This window comes from Drosophila melanogaster, chromosome 2R (genome assembly GCF_000001215.4).
Source record: "Drosophila melanogaster chromosome 2R".
In the NCBI taxonomy this organism is placed as follows: domain Eukaryota; kingdom Metazoa; phylum Arthropoda; class Insecta; order Diptera; family Drosophilidae; genus Drosophila; species Drosophila melanogaster.
The window spans coordinates 10026772-10052335 of record NT_033778.4 but is presented as its reverse complement, the minus strand read 5'-3'; the positions used below and the strand labels follow the sequence as shown (position 1 = coordinate 10052335).

At 41.9% G+C, this 25564-nt stretch overlaps 8 protein-coding genes and 1 long non-coding RNA gene across 22 annotated transcripts; 4 read left to right on the top strand and 5 right to left on the bottom strand.

Annotated features, from left to right (window-relative positions):
* Nucleotides 1-168: 168 nt before the first annotated feature.
* On the top strand, nt 169-1474 carry sel (seele). Its single transcript, NM_136703.5, has 3 exons — nt 169-534; nt 635-802; nt 997-1474. The coding sequence occupies exons 1-3, from the start codon at nt 450-452 to the stop codon at nt 1311-1313; spliced, it is 570 nt and encodes a 189-aa protein (NP_610547.1). The 5' UTR covers nt 169-449; the 3' UTR covers nt 1314-1474.
* COX7CL (Cytochrome c oxidase subunit 7C-like) lies at nt 1462-1988 on the bottom strand. Its single transcript, NM_001299341.1, has 3 exons — nt 1776-1988; nt 1587-1714; nt 1462-1530 (listed from the first exon to the last, which is right to left on the bottom strand). Exons 1-3 carry the CDS (start codon nt 1863-1865, stop codon nt 1518-1520), a joined length of 231 nt encoding a protein of 76 aa, NP_001286270.1. The 5' UTR covers nt 1866-1988; the 3' UTR covers nt 1462-1517.
* Nucleotides 1989-2269: 281 nt separating this feature from the next.
* Nucleotides 2270-3983, bottom strand: COX7C (Cytochrome c oxidase subunit 7C). 4 transcript variants are annotated; one of them, NM_001299339.1, is made up of 5 exons: nt 3850-3983; nt 3115-3337; nt 2692-2928; nt 2432-2583; nt 2270-2376 (listed from the first exon to the last, which is right to left on the bottom strand). In NM_001299339.1, exons 3-4 carry the CDS (start codon nt 2773-2775, stop codon nt 2467-2469), a joined length of 201 nt encoding a protein of 66 aa, NP_001286268.1. In that variant the 5' UTR covers nt 2776-2928; nt 3115-3337; nt 3850-3983; the 3' UTR covers nt 2270-2376; nt 2432-2466. The 4 variants fall into 4 exon arrangements, with proteins under 4 accessions (NP_001286268.1, NP_001286269.1, NP_652397.1 ...); NM_001299340.1 differs by lacking the exon at nt 3115-3337 and having other exon boundaries at nt 2437-2583; NM_144140.3 differs by lacking the exons at nt 3115-3337; nt 3850-3983 and having other exon boundaries at nt 2692-2855.
* oys (oysgedart) lies at nt 3717-17741 on the top strand. Of its 4 annotated transcripts, none has more exons than NM_001299338.1 (7): nt 3717-4085; nt 12487-12710; nt 12764-12932; nt 12993-13163; nt 13408-13755; nt 13824-14156; nt 14565-17741. In NM_001299338.1, exons 1-7 carry the CDS (start codon nt 3990-3992, stop codon nt 15390-15392), a joined length of 2169 nt encoding a protein of 722 aa, NP_001286267.1. In that variant the 5' UTR covers nt 3717-3989; the 3' UTR covers nt 15393-17741. The 4 variants fall into 4 exon arrangements, with proteins under 4 accessions (NP_001286267.1, NP_001286265.1, NP_610546.1 ...); NM_001299336.1 differs by having other exon boundaries at nt 14565-16800; NM_136702.3 differs by having other exon boundaries at nt 14565-16563.
* On the bottom strand, nt 7140-8301 carry lncRNA:CR44295 (long non-coding RNA:CR44295). The gene is made up of 2 exons (NR_124496.1): nt 7870-8301; nt 7140-7810 (listed from the first exon to the last, which is right to left on the bottom strand). It is a non-coding gene; the product is annotated as a long non-coding RNA:CR44295 (long non-coding RNA).
* On the top strand, nt 8829-11271 carry CG34220 (uncharacterized protein). The gene is made up of 2 exons (NM_001103783.2): nt 8829-8913; nt 8970-11271. Exons 1-2 carry the CDS (start codon nt 8904-8906, stop codon nt 11138-11140), a joined length of 2181 nt encoding a protein of 726 aa, NP_001097253.1. The 5' UTR covers nt 8829-8903; the 3' UTR covers nt 11141-11271.
* CG12129 (uncharacterized protein) lies at nt 17638-19032 on the bottom strand. The gene is made up of 4 exons (NM_136701.3): nt 18785-19032; nt 18633-18732; nt 18315-18579; nt 17638-18263 (listed from the first exon to the last, which is right to left on the bottom strand). Exons 1-4 carry the CDS (start codon nt 18933-18935, stop codon nt 17721-17723), a joined length of 1059 nt encoding a protein of 352 aa, NP_610545.1. The 5' UTR covers nt 18936-19032; the 3' UTR covers nt 17638-17720.
* A 410-nt stretch (nt 19033-19442) lies between these two features.
* On the top strand, nt 19443-23893 carry CG1407 (uncharacterized protein). Of its 7 annotated transcripts, none has more exons than NM_136700.4 (7): nt 19443-19942; nt 20001-20122; nt 20211-20317; nt 20510-20756; nt 20917-21052; nt 21122-21251; nt 23279-23893. In NM_136700.4, the coding sequence occupies exons 1-7, from the start codon at nt 19807-19809 to the stop codon at nt 23415-23417; spliced, it is 1017 nt and encodes a 338-aa protein (NP_610544.1). In that variant the 5' UTR covers nt 19443-19806; the 3' UTR covers nt 23418-23893. The 7 variants fall into 6 exon arrangements, with proteins under 7 accessions (NP_610544.1, NP_001260843.1, NP_001286262.1 ...); NM_001299333.1 differs by lacking the exon at nt 23279-23893 and adding an exon at nt 22078-23073 and having other exon boundaries at nt 20510-20747; NM_001299334.1 differs by lacking the exon at nt 23279-23893 and adding an exon at nt 22078-23073 and having other exon boundaries at nt 20510-20747; nt 20890-21052.
* CG12128 (uncharacterized protein) lies at nt 21668-25497 on the bottom strand. 2 transcript variants are annotated; one of them, NM_206068.2, is made up of 3 exons: nt 25461-25497; nt 24693-25385; nt 21668-24628 (listed from the first exon to the last, which is right to left on the bottom strand). In NM_206068.2, exons 2-3 carry the CDS (start codon nt 24706-24708, stop codon nt 23892-23894), a joined length of 753 nt encoding a protein of 250 aa, NP_995790.1. In that variant the 5' UTR covers nt 24709-25385; nt 25461-25497; the 3' UTR covers nt 21668-23891. The 2 variants fall into 2 exon arrangements, with proteins under 2 accessions (NP_995790.1, NP_610543.1); NM_136699.4 differs by having other exon boundaries at nt 23838-24628; nt 24693-25497.
* Between the last annotated feature and the right edge of the window lie 67 nt (nt 25498-25564).

Genomic DNA, 25564 nt, shown 5'->3' with positions numbered 1-25564 from the left:
AACGATTTACAAATGTTAAACGACATCATTTTATGTGAATCATCAAATTAAATCTCTTAACGACAAGTACACATATTTCATTTTTAGCTTAAAATAGGTAGAGATGGTCACCTTAAAAATATTTGATAGCCAAAACTGGCGTTAGCTAGAAAAGTTCTATCGATAGCCGGGTATTATCAATAAGGTTTCTTTAAAACGTTTACCACAATTCTTGTGAACGCTGACCCAGACCCACTGACCGCGTCCCTCGTCACCACATCTTGGGCATAAATTAAGTAGAATTCTTCACTTATCGCTGCAGAGCATCAAGAACCACGTCGCTCTTAAGTCGTCGTAAATACAGCACACGTCTTTATCAACGCCGCACTTTTAAACGGAAGGCGCTTCTGCTGACGTGGTTAATGCAATTAGTTTCCACGCGTTAAACTATTAAACAATCAATTAAAAAGATGCTGACGAAGGCGCTTATCCTGTTCGGCCTGCTGGCCTTGGCCCAAGGTTACAGCTTCACCTCCCGCGAGGTCAAGTGTCACGGTAAGGAGAATCCACACATAACAGCGCGCCAGCAACAGGCGGCAGTGCACTTGTTGGCTGGCCCTGGGAGCCCGGATAATTGAGGTTCCATAAATTACAGTGTGCAAGGCCGTGGTTACGGAACTGGAGGAGGCCATTGCCAAGGAGGACCCCCACAAGATGGCCGATGTCAGTGGATTCCGGCTGGACGCACAGGGAAATTCGATCAGCAAGAAAGTTCGCCTAGTGAAATCTGAAATGTTCCTTACCGAACTGATGGAGAAGATCTGTAAGTAATTATTACCATATGGTACGGAATAGCATAGAGGCTTGATAAAGACCAGTCTAATCTTAAAACATTTGACGTTAGTCAAAAGTTTTACCTTCGAGCGTAGCTATTGTTTATCAATGAAGATAGTTATATGTGGTATTCTATTAATGATAACACTTTGCTTATCATTCCTAATATTTTCCCGTTCTAAGGCGAAAAAATGGACGACTACTTGAAGGCAACCTACAAGAGCAACGGGAAATTCACACTCCTCAAGATGATCATCAATGGTCAGATGAACCCAGACTCCTCGTTGGTTGACTTTGTGCAAGATGGTGATCTCAACAAAAGCCTGGGGCACTTCTGCAACGAAGTACTGGAGGACAACGATGAGATCTTCGTTAAAGCCTTCCAGGCCGAAGAGCTCGGAAACGATTTAGACATCAAGATCTGCTCAGAACAAGCGAGCTACTGCGACGAATCGCCGGTCCAGGAGGAGTATGACTTTGATGGCAAAGAGGAACTGTAGTTTGTCCCAGTGAAAGCTTAGTTAATTAACGAATTTCCTTGATCGCCGCCAGTGGAGGTCTTTGTACTGATATTTCGAACGAAAATTATGTTTAGCTAATGTAAAGAAAACCATGCCAAGTGTTACAAATTATGTACGACAATAAATTCCATGTGCAATGTATTTTTATTAATTTATTAACGAGTGTTCTATGTCATTTTGGGATTACTCATCCTTGCTGTAAAGCAAACATTAATAACGATACGATTTTATTGGATTACTCGGATTACTTACGGATCATTGGTTACATTACGAAGCATCTGATGGCGAATAACTAGGAACGGAGCCCCAAAGCCCACGACTCCCGCAATTAGGTAAAATAGTGTGAAACGCATTGGACTATCCAAGCCAAAGGGTAAGTTCTGTGAGGGAAATTGTAAGTTCTTAGAATGGTTAGCTGCGTGTTGACCTTGGATTAACTACCGCCCCAGGAGAGCCGCCTGGATATCCACTCCCATAACGCATCAGCGGCCCGCTAAACTTGCCAATGGGTTTACGAAGTGTGGGCCACATGAGTAAATTTTAATCCGTTTGTTGAGACGGGAATAAGAAATTATTTGATTGCTTGCGAGTGAGAAGTTACTCCCAGATTTCTAGCGAACGAATGAAAGTTACTGGCTTTTCGAAAAATTTCCTGACATATATCTTTATAGGCAAGCCTACTTAAGGGAACCCTTAAAACTTCACCATTACTAGAAATATTCCTTCCAGTTGGCAACTTTGCGTGTACATCGGTTTCTGACGTCGTTCTACCAAGTCCATGTTATTTGCGAGCACAGTTTCCATAGTTTAGCCACAAGATATTGATACTAAAAGCTTTAAAAATAAGCGTGGATGCATTTACAAGTGCCAATACCAAACAAACTGTTGTTCCACATAAGCCGTCTTGCCAGCTTTTAAAGAAAACATCCACCAATCGGTTCTACGGTCACGGGTAACTTTATTTCGTTTCCACTTTTTACTTAAATTTAAGCTGTAACACACTGTAATGGCCTGCCGGCCAACTCAGCAGATAACGCTACATCTGAAAAGTGAATATTTATATTAAAATGCAAACCGAATATAACCAATAAACTAACCTTACATTTGTTGTTGCTGTCGCCAGGGGAGCCCCTTACTTCTTGAGCAGTTGGTGCCTGACGATCAGGAAGGGCGATCCGAAGCCCAAGACACAGCCGATGGTGAACAGGGCGGTGATGCGGTACTTGTTCGTCAGCCCGAAGGGAAGATTCTGCATGAGAATGAGGTGTTTTCCGGTGTTAGAATTGATTTTCCTCCCAATCCTATGCGAGTCGTGCAAATTATGTAACCCGCAATGGGCCCATTTTTAGGGACTCACCTCTCCGGGAACTCCACCATGTCCGCTAAAGCGAACCATCGACTGGGAAAAGTTGCGTGCAATCACACTGCTGCGGCCCAACATCTCGCAATTTGACTTATTTGATAATAATTCCAGGAAAATAAAGTTCGCAGTGGGTGCGCAGAATAGAGATGACAAATGGTCGATAGCTGCCGTGCAGCTCTGCTGATTACGTTACGTTAACGTTAATGCGGTTTCTGTTAACTTTGCCTTTGGCTTCACAAAAAATACATTTTATTTAAAAAAAATAAATTTGTAAAATGTAATATAAGAATTTCCTAGGTATCGCTTGACTAACATTTATACGGCTTAAATACTTCGTAAGTATTTCGTTTTTATTTATTTAATATTTTTATAAGTACTGGTGAAAAACGTAGTCATTCCTTCATTGCTGGTACTTACTAGTTCATTTATTAGGTGCAACGTAGGTACTTCAAATACACCACTTGGGCACCCGGTGCACTACATAACTATTTTCAAACCTCAAACCAAATCCCAATCCATTTAAATGTAAATTTTTAAATTCTTAACTGCTTTTAAAAACTATTAAATTTTATTCGTTTCTCTCGAGTGATGTGTCCTTTTTCTAAATGACTGCCATCCGTAATGTCCCGTACACAGCATGCTAAATATAATTAGTAAAAATTTGTTTCATTTTCCTCTTAAATTTTAGAAATATTTTCCCTTTATATAAAATAAATATATATAACAGTGCCGTGTTTTTATTTTAACGTAAATAAAATTTGAATGTTATCTATTTATATATTTATTTGAAATCATTTAAAATTAATAATAATAAAAAGAATTTTACGTTAATTTGCTTCCAACTACGCCCACGCGAATTGTTGTTAATTTATAATAACGAGCGAGTTTGACACGGTATTAGGGGTATTCGATTTTATCTATTCAGGGGCTTAACAGACACTAAGCGCTCTGTTATCTTGTCAAAAACTATCGGCAACTAGGGCCATCGCTGGCCCCATCAAACACGCCGAGCGCTCATCTCTATTGCGTTTCGAATATTTCATTTATACGCACGGGTACGGTAGACTCGATCCAAACAGACAAACGTTCAAAATTATTGCACAAAATTATAAGTAAACACCCCGCGTCCACCCCACCGCCCATATTGGGTACCTCGTGTTTTCGGTGGTTCCCTGAAATACCGGAAAAGTGTCTGTTAATCGTGAAGTTTTCCTAATGAAGCACTGAAACAGAACGACCGACAGCAACAACAACGCAACAGAAAAGAGTGGATAAAGAAAACAGACAGCAAAATGCTAGAACCGCCGAAATTTATAGAGAATGATTGCTACAACGGCAGCCGGACCTTCACTTGGCTGGCGGATATGGTGGGCCTCTCCGTGGACTTGGTGAGTAACACACTATTTACTCCCTGGTTCTTAAGACCCCTCCTCCCCTACCGTTATCTTTCGAAACGGGTGTGTGCACGTGTGCGTGTGTATACGCGTGTTAGTTGTGTGCCAATCATACGGGATAAAAGCCGCTGAGCAAATCTCTCTCTTCCTGAGAACAATGCACTTCTTGAAGGACAGAGCTGGGATTTACTTCTGCCTGAACGGCATATTTTTCCGGGAATTATGCAAAACTTACCTGGCAACGGGAGGTAAATAGATTCCATGCCGGTTGCCCAAACAAAGATTTAGTTTACAGTGAACGATCTATGTATTGAACCTTTTAACATAAGAGACTATCTGAAAATTTATTTATTTAATAATTTAATTTAAATAATTTATTTATTATAATATATAAAAATTGTTTATTTGCAAATCATGAGAAAACAAACTTAAAGCAGTGATATTTTCACAATCACATATAATTATGAATTAGCTTTAGTTGTTTACGTTAATAATAGCGTAAGGCAGCTAATCGCATCTGGCAAGTGCTTTATATTTTACCCACTTTGTAGTTTTTCTAATTTAATTAAGACATCTTGAATTATATGAAGACCTTATCAGCTGACAAGAATTATCTACCAGTGGAATTTTCCAGCCCTCAAGCGGGGTACCGTGAAATTTTGAAATTACTATTGTTGCGGCTGACGCACCGTTGATTTCGCTAAATTTAAAATGCTTTGCATCACTTAATAGTGCGGTGGGTACTAGAGGGGGGCACTGATTAATCTCTTCGCAGAGAGTGTCGCACAGCCACACTTACTTCCCCACTGTCTCCTGTAACCCCCTTTTTGTGCACCATTCATTTGGCGTAATGTAATTTGCATAACTGCAGCTGGCATATAGAAATGTGATTCATAGCAAGGCATTTTCTGGCCCAAATCAAGCGACATACACGTACGTAATCCTCACATTTTTCAATTCTGATGACCTAATGCAAACTTCCGATGTAAGGAAAGCACAACTAACGGAAAATCAGTGTTAGTTCGCCATCGGGCCGTTGTCTCTATCAATAGCCGCACTAAATTCAATTTGGCTTGGTTCAAACTATGAACCTCTCCATCTCAGATAATTGAATTTTTAGCGCTTCTTTTGTTTGCAAACAAATATCAACAGCTTGTCGGTGTGTTGGTTAGCGGATTTCTTGTTATTCCGAATCAGCTGATGTAGACCGCATGAGTCAACCAGTCTGTCGAGCAAAAAACAGTAAACGCAGCAAAAAATAGGTACTTTAGGAGGGTATAGCAATAAAAACATAAACAAAAACACTACATTTATATAATACATTTCACCAATCAGCGATCAAAATGAGTTTTCTTAAGATGTGAATAAGAAATTTAAAAACAAACGTTTACCGGCCTCAGAGTTGACTGTACCTCGTAATGGGGTTTTGTGGATGGGCGACACTTTTTTGGAAATCGCTACGCCCGATATTTGATTTGTTTGTGGCTTTTTATTGCGCTAATTCGAAGCGAAGGCCGCAGCACGCAACTGCGCAAATGCCGGTGAATTGGCCAATTGTTCCGTGGAATCGCCCCATGTTTAAGGCACCTACATATCCATATATTACTTGGATAGTACAACGATGTGCTCAATAGCAACGTGCGAGGCCTTAATGGCCAAAGATGCATTCCCGGCCGGTCACTCGCGGTTTATTCTCAACAGTTTGCTTTGCCTTCCACTCGCAATCTTGAGTTTTCCTCCCACGCCTCACGCTTTCTTCGTACACCTGACGTCGCGTTTATAGCACCTTTTACAGTAGTCATTTTTTAAATTTGTGTCGTACATAAACATGACTAATTTAATATAAAAAAAATTGTTTATCCCCAATTTTCCAAAATCCTTTATAAGGATTCGGTATTTTATTTTAAAGGCTCTTATCAATATTATTTTCACCGCTGTAGTTATACATATGTATGTACATCTGTTGTACGATATTTTTATTAATAAACATCAATAAACAACTCGTTGCTATTGTGCTTGTTTTACTAGCTTATAGATACGTATGTACATATGTACATATAATTTTTATTGTATATACTTATTTCCCAACTTTTGCGTTGCCGTGGAGGTTTTTAACCGGTTCGCGCGATAGCTTGAAAATATCAATTGAAACTTTTGTGTATGACACTTTGCATGAGCTAATAAAAAGGTATTATATATGTATGTACATAAATAAATACATATGTATGTATGTACATATGTACATGAAGATAAAGGGAGAGCAGAGACAAACGCTAGACCGCCACCCTTCCCACAGGCGTGATATGCATTATATTATTATTATATCTACGACCTTGAGTTTGGGGTGTCGCAGTTGTTTGAACTCGTTGCTTCTGTGCTCGTCGTCTGTTTTGTGCACTCTTCGCAATGTTTTCTGCTTTTGACAGCTGTTTGGCGCCTCTAACGGTTGTTGGCATACCCTTCACTTTTTATGCGAACGGGTCTATTGGCTGCAGAAAAGTCTAAAATGTTTTACGATGAAGTAATCGTTTTGCATTAATAGCTTTTATTTGTGTGCGTTTGTTTTGGTTGGCTGTTTCTCAGACGATTTCCATATCTTGGCATTCTTGACTCATTTCGCCATTCGTCTTTGTTTTGACTTTTGCTTTTATCGTGCGTTCGCTTGTTGCTTGGGCATATCTCTTGGCGGTTCTTTTATTGTTTTATTTATACCGATCACGCCACCTTTTTCGTTTCGCGCATTTCCACCCCTTTCCTTTCCTAATTGCCCCCCTTCCTTGCCTTTTTTTGGCCATCCAACTTACAATATTTGGCAATGGAAACACACCATGCTAATTAAACGATTTATGATTTGTTTGCACTCAAACTGCACGTGTGTTTATTCAAATGTTTGATGGTATTCCTAATGGAGCTAGTTCACATCGCAATTGATTGATGAGAATTCCCATTTATATGTACCATACTCATAATTTATAACCAAATTTTTTAACATAAAAACAGTACACTAAAAAACGATGGCAGGTTTATCACTGCTTGAAAATATATTTTATAAATAATTTAAAATAATAATGATGATGTAAAAAATGATGTTTTCGATTTCAAACGCGGTTAACTACATATCAAAGTAGTCCCAACTGCAACTAACGCCTTCTATGACATCAAACACTTTAATAGCGCTCTTCTGGGTGAAGAGGGGCAAAGTCAAGAAACTTAAGCGCAGCTTCGTAGCCAAGGAACAATGGCAGACGAGTACACACAAATTGCTGGCGCTGCGAACCACATTGCATTGTTACTGGCCGGAACTATGGCACCGTCTTATCTCGATGAGCAGACAACTATCTTCTCATAATAGCGAAAATAATGCATCCGAACGGAAGATGAAGGGCTGGGTCCACATATTTGATTTTAAACTGTTTGCCCTCACAACAGGCAATATTTGCCGTGTTCATTTGTTGCAAGTTTAAGGTGGCCAATAATGTTCAATGTTGGTAAATTGGGATGCGCATTGTTATCTCAAGTCTGCGTGCTTCGAAATTCCAATCTGTGCCCCTGAATTTATGTTCGATTTAATTATTTCACCTTGAGCACAGTGCGCAGAGACATGACCATTGCATTCCATGACCACATAGAAAACTTGCTCTGCCGAAACCATTTTTTCATAAACAAACCAAAACAAAAGCTGGGAGCTTCTTTTCTGTACTTGTCCCAAACGTCTTGCACTGAAATGAAAATAGTTTATAAAACGAAAAGTATTTTTTCATATTTACCAAGAACTTACATTTTCTTGTCACCGCATTTTTTCCAATTCTAATTATAAAACAAATTCTTTTAAGTCCCCGTTTTCCGTTAAAAACAACAAGTTGCCCACCCACTTGTTGCACTTTTTTTTTTGTTTGTCTTAGATCCATTATTCTTGAGCAAGATTTTCCTTTTGGTTGCTCCCTTTTGCGCTTGTGTTTTAGCCATATAGCTTGGATTGAGTTAAGAAAGAACCGGTTTTGGCCAGCAGCAATGCGAAGCAACTTATTGCGCATGAGGCATGATGATTACAACATGCGTCTGAGTGGGAAAACTGCTCTTTTGGTGGCTATTCTTCTTACCAAAGTGATTAACCTTGAATCGATTTGATATCCAAATCGTTCGAGCCTTGTAAATTGACGCACTTTATTGTTCTGCTTGACTTATCAAGCGATATCAAAAATCGTTTCAGGGTCTCCTTTGTTTTTGACCCGTGGCATGAGGGTGGCTTGGGAGACGTGGCCCCTTTGTGGGGGCTATTTCTCCTATTGACAAAGAAAGGCAGATAAAGTATGTACGAGTGTATCTAGACTAGTACGTGTTATCGGTAAAACACTGAAGTGTGCCTGTCCATTATGAAATTCGACTGAGTAACATCATATATTCTACAAAACGTGTAAAGATTGTTTCACAAAGGAGAATTACGATCAGTTTGTGTGCAGTAAATCATTGGCTTTACATTAGTCTTAAATAAAAAATGAAAAACATTAGGCTAACGCGCACCAAAAGCAGCTCACAAAATTCCAGGTTTCCATAAAATCATTTTTTAATATGATTGTTTATTCAACCACGGTTACATTGTAACTTTTGCTGACTGCACTTTGCAAATTGGTCAAAAGTTATCTGGAAAATGTGTAACTTGTAACCCGGTAGCCAAGAACATTTCCACCCTTTACGAGCCGGGTACTCCTATAAAAAGAAGCTGCAGGTGGGTCAGTTGTCAGAGCACCGAAGCGAAAGCGGTAAAGTAGCCAACTGCAGTTAGTTATCCTTTTGCGCCTCCCGAAATATTCGATGAATCTGTGTAAGTGTCCCGGTAAATTGCCTTGAAGGAGCCGTAGCTAAAGCTTTCCCTTGCAGCAAGCCTTTTTCTTTTGGCCCTCGTGGCATCAGTCGCTATCGGCGCTGGATCTGCCCACAGAATAAACAGGCCCGAACAGGAGCCCCCAAAGGAGTCGTGCCAGGTTACCACCACAAGCCCGCCGTGTGAGACGACCACTCCACCATGTGCTAGGGAAACCACGACAACAACGTGTTCCCCTACTACCACAACAACCACAACGTGTTCCCCAACTACCACGACTACAACAACAACTACCACAACAACAACAACCACCACAACTACGACAACAACAACTACCACCACAACTACGACAACAACGACATGTTCCCCGACAACAACCACCACCACAACAACAACAACGACGACGACGACAACAACTACTACTACGACAACCACGACGACGACAACAACAACCACCACCACGACGACAACGTGTACTCCAACGACGACCACCACCACAACAACTACTACTACGACAACCACGACAACAACAACCACCACGACGACAACAACAACCACGACGACAACAACAACAACCACAACAACGACGACGACAACAACAACAGCATCCTGCGAAACAACAACGACTGAGTCTCCAGAACAACCCCCCTGTGAGCCCAACGAGCCGTCAACTCCTACTCCAGCCCCACCCTCTCCCTCTGAACCCAACGACCCGTTAACGCCCACTCCATCACCACCCTCTCCCTGTGAGCCCAACGAGCCGTCAACTCCCACTCCATCCCCACCCTCCCCCTCTGAGCCCAACGAGCCATCAACTCCTTCTCCAGCCCCACCTTCACCATGTGAGCCTAACGAAACGACAACTCCGCCACCTTCACCTTGTGAGACGACCACCACTACGACAACAACCACAACAACGACGACCACCACGACAACAACTACAACCACTACAACCACCACGACAACAACTACGACAACTACCACCACGACGACAACGTGTACTCCAACGACGACAACTACCACTACGACCACCACGACAACAACGACGACGACAACAACTACTACTACGACAACCACGACGACGACAACAACCTCCACAACAACAACAACATCCTGCGAAACAACAACGACTGAGGCTCCAGAACAACCCCCCTGTGAGCCCAACGAGCCGTCAACACCCACTCCATCCCCATCTTCCCCCTCTGAGCCCAACGAGCCGTCAACACCCACTCCATCACCACCCTCTCCCTCTGAGCCCAACGAGCCATCAACTCCTTCTCCAGCCCCACCTTCACCATGTGAGCCTAATGATACGACAACTCCGCCACCTTCACCTTGTGAGACAACCACCACTATAACAACGACGACCACCACAACAACAACGACGACCACCACAACAACAACGACGACCACCACAACAACAACGACGACCACCGCTACAACAACAATAACATCCTGTGAAACAACAACGACTGAGGCTCCAGAACAACCCCCATGTGAGCCAAACGAGCCGTCTACACCCACTCCATCCCCTCCTTCTCCCTCTGAGCCCAACGAGCCGTCAACACCCACTCCATCCCCACCCTCTCCCTGTGAGCCCAACGAGACGACAACTCCGCCTCCTTCACCTTGTGAGACGACAACATCCACGACCACCACAACAACAACCACGACCACCACAACAACAACCACAACCACCACAACAACAACCACGACCACCACAACAACAACCACGACCACCACAACAACAACCACTACCACCACAACAACAACCACGACTACCACAACAACAACATGTATACCAACAACAACAACCACTATTCCACAACAGCCACCGTGCGAACCAAAAACCACACCAACACCCCCTCCCTGCGCTCGCAGGACCACCACCACCCCACCTCCGTGCGAAGAGACAACGACACCTGCCTGCGACACCAAGAGTGATCAGAGTGGTCTAGCTCAATCGATTCCCAAGCCAATTAAGGATCTCTTCGCTGATTCGATCACCAACACCAAAGCTACCATCCCGATCGGATCCAGTGCCATGTGCGCTGGTCGCGCGGATGGAAGTATAGTCCAGGACCCGAATCATTGCAGGAGGTACTATGAATGCCGCGCTGGACGTCGGCTGTTGCGCAAGTGCCGCGCCGGTCTGTGGTACGATTCAGAGGCAGGAGAATGCCTTCCACGTAGCCAGGTGTTGAACTGCCCGGCTCAACGTAACTGAGACACTTTAGCCGACTCGACGCAACTGGAATGGTTTCAGAGATTGTATTGCAACTTTTATCCGTAGCCAACAGTAAACGCCTACTCAATAAACAGCATATAAATTTCACAGCAAATGATATTTCGTCTTTGAATTTTTATTCAAAACCCCAATTTAAATATTTTCAGTTCTGAAAATCAGTAAAAACTACACTTATTCCAAACCATCTAATGAACTTATTGAAACTGAATAGTTTCAAAGAAAATCTACAACTTATATGTAAATCTCACTTCATTCTATTAGGTGATTTTGTGATAACATGTATCAAATAGTTAAGAAACTATTTGATAAAAAAATGTTGAGGTAAAACAATGTTGTCGTTTAACTGAAGTAGTTTAATCTGCGCACGAAACATTGTTAACGCTTGACTTGATTAAAAGTCATTGACTTTACACTTGTGCCAATCAAATTGTTCATTAATGATTGCGATTACCTATAGCCTATAGCCTATTAAGTATTTGATTTGTTCTCTGCCATACTGGTGAGCACCGAGCGGAGAAGGTATGTGTGTACACGGCTACTCGTATTTAAATAATAGCACAATGTTGGACGTTATTGATAAGAATGACACGAATCTGGATTCGCTCTCACATCCGCTTTCGATGATTATGTTGTCCACGAATAACCCCCGAATGGGTGTGGCCTGAACTCGCGACCAAGATCGTTATTTCTTATCACGCCTTATCGAGGACACTTGAATATGCGTTTTACAGAATGGAAATCAATTTGAAAGCGTCGGGCAATTGGTATCAATTAAACGGCACCCACAGGGGGCTCATTGCATATTCATTGGCACGGGACTCGGGACTCGTGCGAAAAAAGCAAACTAGCGGAAAATACCACCAAAACCCGCCCGCTCTTCAATGACAAAAGCAGGCAAAGGTCATGTTTTGCAGAGATCCGTTCGGGGTTCCTGTAAATTTGCATCGGAATAGAAACCAAGGCCGCTGGGGGTCAGAAAAAGTGGAGGAGAACGAACATTGATCACAACGCGTGATCGTGATCGGCAATCGCCATGATCAAGTGCGACGGTTGACAAGCACTTGTGGCCGCAATTCTCTCGGACTGGCTGTTGGATGGTCTGGGAGGTAATGAGTGGGGGATGCCATTCTCTCATTACAATTGCAAATCTAGCCAGGCACGTGCCGGCTGCATGTGCTCTGCTTCGGCGGATGGGTCCAAAGATCTTGTATTGCCTTAAAAACTTTATTTATAGATATAAATTATTTAATGCTGTTTTAGGTTCTTTCAATTATTTTCTACAATCATTGTCTCATCCCGCTCCGTATTATATTATCTATTTTCAGGTAAACTTTTTGATTTGCCAAATATCTGCTCTCTTCCTGGCCTCGCTATTTCGGTCGATGCTGCATCCTTCGAAGGTTTCCAGCAAATTGCGCCACACATTCGCCCTATCGATTGGCCTGGCCTTCGGCTACTTTTGCTTTGGTCAGCAGGCAATCCACATTGCCGGATTGCCGGCAATATGTTACATCGTTATCCGCACCCAAGATCCACGTATTGTCCAAAGGTAATTACAACATTGGAAAGTCGTAGCCTGTGACTTAATATTTAACATTTTAGAGCCGTCCTGCTGGTAGCCATGAGTTATCTGCTGTGCGTACATTTGATGCGCCAGCTTTACGACTACGGATCCTACGCCCTGGACATAACCGGGCCCCTTATGATCATCACTCAGAAGGTAACCAGCCTGGCGTTCAGCATTCACGATGGGTTTGTGCGGGGCGATGAGGTAAGTGTACATAAGTGTACATAATCATGAGTCCTAACTCTTTTTTCTTCATCCTGGCAGGAACTCACCAAAGCGCAACAGTACCACGCCATCCGCAAAATGCCCTCTGCTTTGGAGTACTTCTCCTACGTGTGGCACTTCCAAAGCATCCTAGCCGGTCCTCTCGTTTTCTACAAGGATTATATCGAGTTTGTCGAAGGCTACAATTTGCTTAGTACTCCACCGGGCAATGTAAGTTTAATTATGTCACCTGACTTTCTATAATCACCGCAGTAATTTAATTAGCGATGTGTAGGTATGTGAGCCAAGTACTCGACCTCACTCTCGTCTTGTTTATACGAATATAGTCTTGACGCTCTTTATTCTCAATTCAGAAAATGAAAAAATATTGTACTGCATCAACACAAATTATGTGCACTTTAAAATCAAGTCTTAAATTACAATTAATTGTGTTGTTTTTTTTTTTTTTTTTCAGGGAAATCTCGACAGCAGCAAGAGAGAAGTAGTACTGGAACCTTCGCCTACTAAAGCGGTAATACGTAAAGTAGTTGGTAGTCTTGTGTGCGCTTTCATCTTCATGAAGTTCGTGAAAATATATCCCGTGAAAGACATGAAGGAGGATGACTTTATGAACAATACCAGCATGGTTTACAAGTACTGGTACGCCATGATGGCTACCACCTGCATACGCTTTAAGTATTATCACGCCTGGCTCCTAGCGGATGCCATATGCAACAACTCAGGTCTAGGTTTCACCGGCTACGATAAGGATGGCAATTCCAAGTGGGACCTGATATCTAACATCAATGTGCTGTCGTTCGAGGTGGGAAATGAGATGCATATATAGCATAATTTATATATATTACAACAATTTCTTTGTTGTTATCCTAGTTTTCAACGAACATGCGCGATGCCATCAACAACTGGAACTGCGGCACCAACCGCTGGCTGCGAACGCTTGTCTATGAACGAGTGCCCCAGCAGTACGGCACGCTCCTTACCTTCGCCCTCAGCGCCGTCTGGCACGGCTTTTATCCGGGCTACTACCTGACCTTCGCCACCGGCGCTGTCGTTGTAACGGCTGCGCGCACCGGCCGGCGACTCTTCCGTCATCGCTTCCAGAGCACGCAGGTCACGCGAATGTTCTACGACATCCTCACCTGCCTGATCACACGCGTCGTACTGGGCTACGCCACATTCCCATTCGTTCTGCTTGAATTTATGGTAAGTTTGATTTGGGAATTCGATAGAGAATAGAGATAGAAAGGAAACATGCTAATATTTCATAGGGAGGGATATGTGCTTAAATGTGTTGTATTTTGAATATCAATTGGATGCATTAGGACATTTGGCAAAACAATGTGGGTAACCGCAGATTTGAAGCAAAACTAGATTCATAGATTTAAAACTAGATTTATTGTATACGGTTAAAATAAATTCAAAATAATAATATGTTCAGGGCATTGTAGAAAAAGTATAATATTAAGGGAATAATGGCTAAACATTTTTTCATTAATTACTTGCAGGATATTTCTTCTATTTCTTAGCATAAACATGAATCCACTCACTCTACATTAAATTATATTTATTTAAACGTCACATATTAATCGAATTCACGTTTTCGCTTTACAGGGCAGCATCAAATTGTACCTGAGATTTTATTTGTGCCTTCACATCATTTCACTAGTGACCATATTTATTTTACCCAAGTTTATACGCGGCGAACGCCGGCTTCGGACGTCGAATGGCAACGGAAACGTGCGCTTGTCGGGCAGCGGCAATACCAAGGATGCAGTGACCACTAGTGTGGAGTCTACGGCAGCCCTAACCGCTGGCAATGATCTCAACGAGGATAAAGAGGAGGATAAACACGCTCAATGTAAAGTCCACACGCCCACACAACAGCAGCCAGCTGCTGGCCCACACAAAACAACCGTAGAACAACCAACCGAGCAACCAAACAATGTAAATCTTCGATCACGCCCACAGCAGCAGCAGCCACATCTCGAAAAGAAGGCAATGCCGCCCACATGCGCCCGGGACGCGGTTAGTGTTCCTCATGACCAATGCGAGATGGATCAGTTGTCCAGCAAGCTTAAGGAGAAGATCGAGGCGGAGACCAAAAACATAGAGGAGTTTATTGATAAGACTGTTACCGAAACCGTGAGCGGCATTGTAGAGTTCAAGAACGACCTGATGCGGGACATCGAGTTCCCCAAGTTAAAGCTACCCGGCAGCAACGGGGCAATTTCTTTGGACTCTTCAAATGGCGGTGGGCTGCGCAAGCGCAACATATCCTCTGTCCATGACAATGGCACAGATCCTGGCCATGCTACCGCTGACCTCCATCCTCCTCTCGAGGAGAATGGCGCCGCCTTTCTAAAGAAGGAGATCGAGGTAATCAACGCGGTGGTGCAACAAGCAGTGCCGGCAGTGCTTAGCAACGGTCATGCAAAATAGTAGCATTGGCCAGCAAGTGTGAGGAGATCGAACAAAACAACGAGGACGAGGGTGGAACGGCAGGGATTGGAGGCAGTCAGGGGCCAAAATGGGTGCTCCATATCTGATTGATTGATTAATATATACACTGCGAGAATTATCCAATGCGCACACGATATTCGCACACTCCAAACAATTGCAACAACTTTTGGGTTTCTCATTTAATAAATCGTTTTCGTTGACAATCCTGAAGTAAAGAAATTGTTTACCCTAATGCAAGTTTTTAGGACGGCTGATTATTAAAGAAATAACTAAAATACACTAACATACTCGATATGTTCATCAGCAGCTAATACCCTTGTTTAAATGTGCACAAAGTCTCTAATTGTTGTTGAAAAAATCTATATACTTTTATAGTTGTTTATTTGTTAATATCCCATGGCCTGATACGAACAGTGCGTTTTAACCATACCCGACACATATCCGCTAGAGTAATTAAAATCCTGAAAAAGTTAAGAAAATCGACAGGTATGTATGCACGTCGATTACCAGACAAGGGAAGGCAGCCAAAACTTTTTGATAAGTTTATTTTAAAAAAGAAACCCAGAACAAGAAAACTAAAAACGCACTGTTTGAGTCACGACTTTTATCGAAAACTAATCCATATATATGTAAAAGCCTGCATATGTTAAAATGTTTACCATATAGTCTATGTGCGAACTAAAAAAAATTTTTCAGTATCATTACTATTGTAGTTCAAATCCCGCCCGAAGGAACAACAACGTGACAAGTAGAACCAATGTTATCATCTTCAATTTAAAAACAAAAGCCTAAACAAAAGTCAACCAAATCCTAACTTTAGACTGAAGCTATTGACATTTACTAAGCAAACAAAAAGCAGAACGTGCGTAGATAAAGTTAGTTAGTAAGCCGTCAAGTTGATTTTGATATTATATTTAAACCAATTCTTGTACAAGTGCGTAAGAGTGTCTGGACAGGAGTACCGGCATGCTCCACATTTGTATATCCTTTCCAAACCGGCCTATTAGCTGGCTCTTTTTGTACATGTTCGTGTCCTCCACTTGTGGCTTCCTACTCCGTAGCTCTTAAGCATGCTCTTTATATAACCTTTTTGTTTTACCCATTAATTTGTTAAACCCAATAAATGATTTTTCCCGAAATCCTTACACGTAATCGATATATTTTTATATTTATTGTAATGAAGAGTCGGAAACAAAACCACTCCTACCGTGAGCGAAATCTCAGAGCACATTTGTCTTGAAGTCGTAGTTTTCTCCTGGAAAAGCGCCGGAGAAGATTTCGACAGGCACATCACTAAGGTGTTAAGCAGTCCAGTCGCCTAAGATATACAAAACCAATTTGATCATTGATATTCGAAAAATAAATCGTATATGTGTAATTTACATTGAATTTACTGGTGTCCCTCGAAAATGGATTATTTATGTAATGGACTTTTAGTGGATATATATATGGTCAAAGCTGTTAACTCCGTTCATCGCCTTAGTAATGCGAAAATGGTTGGTCATAATCTTTATGTGTATATCGATGGAATGCGACGGGGAAAGTCAGAAATATTTTGCAGAGCCGATGCAGATAGGATGTATCCGTTTATTATATCCAGACATTTAACTTCTAGTTTGGACACTTGGCTATTTTTAAATACAATAACTACTGATATTGGAAGCATTCGAAACGGCAGTCTTTATTCAATTATTCAACATATAATTCAACTCCGACAAAGCATGCCTTGTTGCAAGCATGCAATCATCTACAGTGCACCCTTTGACCTTTAAATATGGAATCCCTAGAAGAATTATTTACGGATTTATTAAGGTTTGTACGTTTGTGATGTCGAGGTGGTTAACTTAACGCGTAATTGAATGCCAACTATTTTAGACCTTATATTTTAATTGATAAAACTATCTCATTAGATGATTTCAACTGGGCTTCAAGTGCATTGATGAGGGAAACTAAAGATTCACATATTTTGACAAGTTAAATGTGTTTTTAAAAAATTCAATGACAACAAGAAACAAGGAAAACTTCTGCAAGACCGAGCTTATATACCCTTGCAGTAATCAAATTAAAAAAATATATGTTTACCAAATAGCAAAAAATCAATGTTCACAAACAATGAAAAACCCAAAATAATAAACTGAAGCCTTAAAACGCTTTATGACCGAAGTCAATGATAGATTTAAAGCTAAAAAACGATCACCCCGAAACCTGTTACATATGAAAGATTCCGTTAGCTAGGCTTTTATTTGTTAAAAGACATTTTTAAATGTTCTTATTAAAAACTTAAATAAAGCTCTATTTCAATTCTTCTTAGAATTCGAGACTACCGCTTATCTTATAGAACTCATCCTCGGAGCGCGAATTCAATACGCACAGATGTACAGCCTGGCACTGGGCTACTCCGAAATCGAAGTCTCCAAAGCGCTTGAGGATCTCGCGAGCGTCAAAGCTGTTACCAGATTTATTTGCCTTATTGCGGTAGCGGTTGTTCATCACCGTCATGTGCAGTTTAATGGATTCACGTTCAATATTGTCTGTAGCGCACAGTGCTGTAGTCTGAAAGTGGGCCAGACACTGATCCGCAAACTTTTGCAGATCCGGAGACTCGATGCGGGCATACAGAATGCGAGTGGAGCTTGGATCGTCGTTCATAATCTCCAGGCCCTTAACTTTAATTTGGAAAGGTATTTTAAGGCCATCCAGTAAACGACGACATGATTCCAGATTCTTCAGGGCTTCTTGGCGTTCAATGTCATCTAGCAGCACATAGACGCCTAAGGTAAGATGAATGCAGCACTCCGGAGTGAAAAGCTCCTTATCGATGCCTGGCAACTCGGCCTCCAAAATGCATTTCTAGGAAAATTGGAAATAAGTTTTTGCACAACTAGTTTTTTTAGCTAATACCTTTAGTTCCATAAAACGCTCCTTGACTTCTCCAGAGTTTAGAGCCACGGCCAAAAAGTGTGTCGGTTTCATTTTTTTTCGTAAAGAGGCTACAAGATGGTGGATTTGTCGCAGTGCAGCGCATACTTGACTGCGTTGCTTGGCCTTGATAGTCACTTCGTTTGACCTATCGTTCGGACGCGGAACAAAGATCTCTGTACGGGTCTCTTCCTCTATGCGGCGCTTCGTAGATCCTTTCATGCCAATTAGTCCACCGTAAAATGATCTGCAAGGATATGTGTCAGAGATATCGTCAGCGGTTCTTTGTATTCAACCCACTTGGACACATGAATGGAAAGACTAAAATCGCCATTTGCTGACTCCTTAATACATTTGACAACCGCATCGTCCTCGTCATCATCATCATCACCATAAAGATCTGGACAGAAGTGGTCAATGTGGATAATTAAAAATCTACAATATCCACTTACCCGGCTCTTCGTAGGCTTTGTACTCTAGTTTATTCCGTTGGTTTTGACCATTCCACTTGTCGCCACCGAAGTCGTCGTGAACAACGTTGACTCTATAGCGCCGATTCTGGCTCATCTTTTGGACAGGAGGTGATAACACTTCGCGGCTCATGGTGATCAAAAATATTTAGGACTCTTTTATAATTACGGCGATATCCAAAATCAAATGTACTTCATTAAATGATAGACAAGCCGGGAATGACTACTATGCACTTTGGTATATTAGGAAACACTTTAAAAAATACTAGACTTGAATAAGTAATAGTGATGGCAGCTACTTATTTAAGTATTAAAAACATTTATATGGGATGAAATATTTGTTCTTAATTTCATAACAAAATGTACACGTTATTTTATACCAAACATTATATAGAGTGGGTGTACGAGGAAATCTGTCTTGGATCATGTTAGATGTTTAAATAAATTAATTGTACCATAATAAAAATCTGAGACTAAATAATTATGAAGAATTATTATATTTATATCAGAAACATATCCAAAGTCAAGCAATTATATATTGAAAACTACGCAGAATACGATGATCCAAAATGTGTTACCAATTGAAATTCTTATAATCGATAGTATCGTGTCACGGCACCCACAACACACGAACCGCCCATCCCTAAACCAATTTGAGTTTCCCCAATTTGACAGCCAAAATTTAGTTGGTTTCATCTGAAAAAGCAAATTAACTGAGAAATACTACCGAAAATGTCGCAGCGATAAGGTGAAATAGGCACCTGTCCGCCCAAAAGGGGAAGCAAGCAGCGGATAGCGTCAAAAAGCGTTTGTTAACAGCTTGCGAAGTCAGTGAATCACTAAAAGATAAAGACATTGAATTGGCCAGTGGAGCGACCGCTGGAGGAGCACCCACAATTGCAGACCCATCGATCGCCCCTAATCCGCTCCAGCTCCAGGTGGAGGTGACACCAACGCCCCGAGACACACGCGCCCTTGCCGAAGTGGTGGCCCACATAAATAGAATGGGTAACGACGATCATCGACGGCGGAAGACACCCTGCGGATTTTGTATGGCAGTCTTCAAATGGATACCAGTGCTATTTATCACCGCGGTAATAGCTTGGTCCTATTACGCTTATGTGGTGGAGCTATGCATCCGTGAGTTGTATTTACAGTCATGTAGGGGGGGGATATAACCTGATGTTTCCTTTTTCAGGCAACTCGGAGAACCGCATTGGTATGATCTTCATGCTTCTGTTCTACCACCTCTTCCTCACCCTGTTCATGTGGTCGTACTGGCGCACCATAATGACCTCCGTAGGCCGAATACCAGATCAAGTGAGTGAATCATACACCTTATCAGCTCGTGTTATTAAAAGAAAACGGAAAAGCCTACAATATTCGATTGCTTTTCTCCCGTTTTTAGTGGAGGATACCGGATGAGGAAGTGTCGCGACTTTTCCGAGCCGACAGCCCGGACACCCAGAAACGCATTCTTAACAACTTTGCGCGCGATTTGCCAGTAACGAATCGGTAAGCGTTATGTTATGTTATATCTTGTCAGTTGATTTGTATTTGTATAACTTTATCAAACAAAACCATTTTATCTAAGAAATTAAAAGTTGTCCCAATTAAGACATTTCCAAATGCATTTCTCAGCAGCAGAACAATTAGGACGGCGCATTCCGAAGCATTTTTGATAATATTTAAACCTTTGCCTTGCAGCACAATGAATGGTTCGGTGCGGTTCTGCGAAAAGTGCAAGATCATCAAGCCAGACCGAGCTCACCACTGTAGTGTGTGCAGTTGCTGCGTACTGAAGATGGATCACCACTGCCCCTGGGTAAACAACTGCGTTAACTTTTACAACTACAAGTACTTCGTGTTGTTCCTGGGCTATGCTCTTGTCTACTGCCTGTATGTGGCTTTTACCTCGCTACACGACTTTGTCGAGTTCTGGAAGGTAGGTGCAGTAAGTTTCCGATTCGTTTCTACTCTTGCTACCACCCTAAATGCCCGCTGCATGCGAAGACCTGTTAGTTAATGAATGTATTCTCTCGTTTTGCTGTAATGTTATCTAAACTGCTTGTACTTACTGATCCAAGTACGATAATAATGGTTACTCGGCACAGGGACAGCTAAATGCCAGTGGAATGGGTCGTTTTCACATCTTGTTCCTGTTCTTCATTGCCATTATGTTTGCCATTAGTTTGGTGAGTTTATTTGGCTACCACATCTACCTTGTGCTGGTGAATCGCACGACATTGGGTAAGTACCTAAAGCCTGACTTATAAATCACATGCATACCATAGCCTCTTTAATCTATCTTCCATTCAGAGTCGTTCAGGGCTCCGATCTTCCGCGTTGGCGGCCCCGATAAGAATGGTTATAACTTGGGGCGTTATGCCAATTTCTGCGAAGTATTTGGTGACGACTGGCAATACTGGTTCCTGCCCGTGTTTTCGAGGTATTTGACGATTCATTTACTACACCATTTCTACTAGTTCCACCAGAAGCTCTCTCACTCATTAGTTGTTGTTCTTGCGCACTTTTATTTAATTAGATTTGATCTAATGGCTATTTGATTTTGGTTTTTATGTTGATTTCGGCAAATTAAAGGCATGTTCCAAAATTAAAGCTTTGTAGCTAAAACCTTTAATATCCTTCAATGTGTGTTTGGTGTGCTAAGTTATTAAGAAAAACAAACGACTATTGAAGATCACAGATTTTAGATTAACTTAAAGCAATTTCTAACACGTATAATTTATGTAAACCCATAATAACTGTGTATGCTGAAAAATGAGACCGAAAAGCAATGAATCAATGTGGTCGATCTCCTTTTGTAATTTAGTTTTAAGCCAAATTCAAATTATCACTTTATTTCAATTGTGTTCGTTATTTATTTTTGTAAATAAAAAGAGACAAATTTTGCCAGCGATTTTTAGAAATAGACACTTAGATCTAACCAAAACAAGCTTAGTAACCAATTGTCCGCCCCGTAAAGTGACTAACTTAAAGTGTCCAAGTTTGAAATTCTGACGGAACTTTCTGAATTTTAAATGCTCATTAAGTTTCTTTAAAACCAAAACACTTGCCACACATGAAAAGTCGATTAAATTTTTACATTCGTATTCACACATCTGTGCAAAATTATATAACAAAAAAACCTCAAACAACAACAGCTACAACTACAATAAGCTAAACTGTAAAAAAACAAAAACAATATTTATGTTTACAACTCTCTGTTTAACGCAATACCCCAACCTTCTGCTTATTCATAATCACGGAACTAGTCGCGGTGATGGCTACAGCTATCCGACCTCCAGCGACCAGAGTCGAGTGTCCACCAGCTCTCCCACCCAGCGGTACGATGCCATGGGAGATACGACCACCAGCAGGTTAGATGGCAATCCAACAGATAAGTTGATTGGCGCTAGTCCCCTCGACACCACTAACCATCATCACAACCAATCGCCTCATCAAGTAAGAAGCACCAGCGTCCTGCCAACCCAGCTGTTGCAGATCCAGCCGCCATCTACATGCCGGGACGAGCTCAACGAGCGGCAGCAAAAGCTGGCAAACGGCCAATCATTAGACTGCAGCACGCCAGCAGCCATGTCTAGCCCGGACGAGCGTGGAGTCAATGGGGCAGCCGTATACATCGAAATGATTGGAGATCATCCGTTGACAAGCGCTGATCCTGCCAAAGGCTTCCCACGCCCGCCGAATGGCGATCTGCCAGTTTAAATAATAACGTAGAATGTATTATGTGTATGTTTTTGTACCATAGAGCCAAGTAAACTGCCAGATTTGTCAGCGTTGCGGTTCTTAGTAAGCAAATAAGTTACCTCTATGCAATTCATCAGCTGTTTAGTGTAGGCTATTTAAATGTTTAAATGGCTGGGACCATAATATAAATCACCACATATGTATAATCGACTAAGTTAACATTAGGCAATATGTCATTGGTTTCACACACGCATTTATCGAATTTTTTAATGGAAATTAGAAGAATCGAATGTGGAATTTCCTAGTAGATGAGATGGTGTTATCCTCCGAAGATTTGTACCTTGCTAATGCATTCATGAAACCAACTATCCTTGTAGATATCGAAAGATCTTCAAGACTTAAACCTAATGATAAGCAATGAGATTTCAGTACACACTATTAACACACACGGAATTCAGTAATTTCCATATGGTTTTAATTTATGTAGTTAGTAACTGTTTGCAAGTTTTTATACTTTTTCTTACTTTGTACACCTTAATGCCCAAATACATATATTATTGAACTTCTGCAAGTGACGAAATTAAATGGATTTTAAAGTATTTAAAACTTATAAAGGTTTGTTTTTAGTTTGCCAAATAAATAAACATGACAGCTTTGCTTCATCTGCACAGCACCGAATCTTCAATCAATCCATTACATACACAATAACGCACTCATTACTTATCAATTTCCCACTGATGATATAATTCACCACATATCCTTTAGCTTTGGCGATGGCAAAACATTTCCGATTCGACATATGGAAGAGGACACGGAATCTTTGCTAGGATATCACAGCGATACGCGCATCGAGTTGGAGGAGGACTTTCTGCCAGAGCCGCGATTTCAAGACTCGATTCCATAGCTAATCATGACCAGCGACAATGTAGCTACATATTACATTTAGAGATTCAGTTGTGAAGCCTCCTTACGACATACATATACTTTCAGTGTGTAAATAACAGAGGTACAGACAGTCCATCCTATAGGGACAACTAGGTTATTATGTTTAAGTTACGAATGAGTCGATAGACAATTGTAATGTATATGTATGTAAGTGATAATGCGAAAAATGTTAGGAGATCAAAATCTTAATTCTTGCTTGGACATTCGAGTTTGAAATTTAAAATCGTATTAATTTAGTGTGTAAGGATAAAGTTATTAGAACATTTCGAACAAAAGTATATGTCTATATAGGAATATAGCTCGTTATAGCTCGCGTCAACAAAAAACAAAATAGTATACACGCTTAGTGGAATAACAAGAAAATCAAAAGCGAAACTTTAAGCAACACATACGGATCTGTATATTTACAAAAATAAAATTCCAACTATTCCCATTAATCGAACCGACTTAAGTCGTCATCTGCACACGAGTGGCTTGTTCCAGAAACGGTGGTGGATGAAACCACTTCAAAATCGTCTTGTGCTGGGGTGTTTTTCGCTAATTCCTCGGAGGAATCGGCAAAAGGATTGGCCGTCAGTCGAGCCACTTTCGGCAATGGTTTTGAAAATGAAGGTTCATCAACGACTGTTTCATCAGGAGTATCCTCTACTTGCTTCCTTTTCTTTTGCTTTTTGCTAACTAAAACATCTCGCCGTACTGCAATGCCTGAATCCTCACTTTTAGGTAGCAGATCAGTCAAATCGATCTCCACATCAGCCACTTGCGGTTGCAGTTTCTCCTGGAGAGCCGCTAAAGCAATCAACAGCGCTTCCTCGGTGCGAATGGTTCGAGATCCTTGGCGTGGTAAAACATTTACATAGTGGTCGAACAGCAGCTCAGGATCATCTACGGTCAGTTTCTCGTCGTTGGCCAAGGCAGATTCCAAGCCTTGCAGTCCGCCAAATACAATGAGCATGTGATTAAAGTTATATGATCGGTTGGGCACCTCATGTACGTTGGTTCCGCGATCCGAGGTACCCACCGTAACATCGTAGCCGGTTGCGTAGGGTGATTTGGTAAAAATCTCAGACATGGAGTGTGCGATGCGCACCTGGTAGCCCCAATAAACACCTGTTTCCCGACGTGGTTCATCCGGGCTAACTAGTGTTCCCCGCTGCTTTCTACAGCTCTCTGTTAGGACGAATAGTTCATTAGTTCGGCACTGGGAGCACAAATGTTCGATTTAAATGCCTACCACTTTGAGGTTCCATTTTTACAGTTACTCTGACGCCTGGTTCTATTGCCTTGTCAACCAAAACGTCGTTAAGCAGCCCCACGTTGGCGTAGCTGTGTCCCTCCTTGGCCTTCTTGTCGCAAATGACGCCCTCACGATACCTGAATTTGCTCTGTTGACGGAGATGGTGCGGTGTGTCCAATGGATTCAGCAAGCCAGAGTACTTAAGGTCTTTGTGCAGCGGGAAGAAGTATTTTCGGAGATACTGCGGGCATTCCAGATACTGCAATATGCGTGCCAGTTGTAATGAGCTGCTGCGCACAGTGCCAGTGCTGCTGCCTTCCCCATCTGCCTCGTAACTACGCTTTGTTTCCCGGGCGGTGGCTATACCCACGTCGTCGAAGACGATTACCTCGTTCACCCGAAAGATGCAGGCGGCCCGGGCTATTTGACCGGCCACGTAGGCCCGCAGCTCGTTGGATTGGGCATTCTCGAGAATTGAACCGGGAACAGCTATGCTCAGCGTGGACGGATTAGGCTTATCCTTAGCCTGCACCTCATTGGCTGCCTTTCCCGCCTGTGATTCTGCCTCTTTGGCTTGCTGCAGCTCCTTGAGCAGCTTGTCCTGCTTGCGCTGCCGCTTCAACGCTTTCCGCTCCTCGTTCACCTTCTTCCAGGACTTGTGGGGCCCAATAGGCCTCCCATTGCTGCTGGCTGTGGGGGCGGCGAGCATCGTTTTCATCAACAATTCGTTTACTCGATTGAAACTGTTGCAAACAAAATACGCACGTGCAACCTCGGTGGACAGTATGTGGTCTGAACATAATACCAGTGTTGGTATCTATCGGTTAATGGTATTAATCGGTCAGGTTCATAATAATGCACAGATTTTT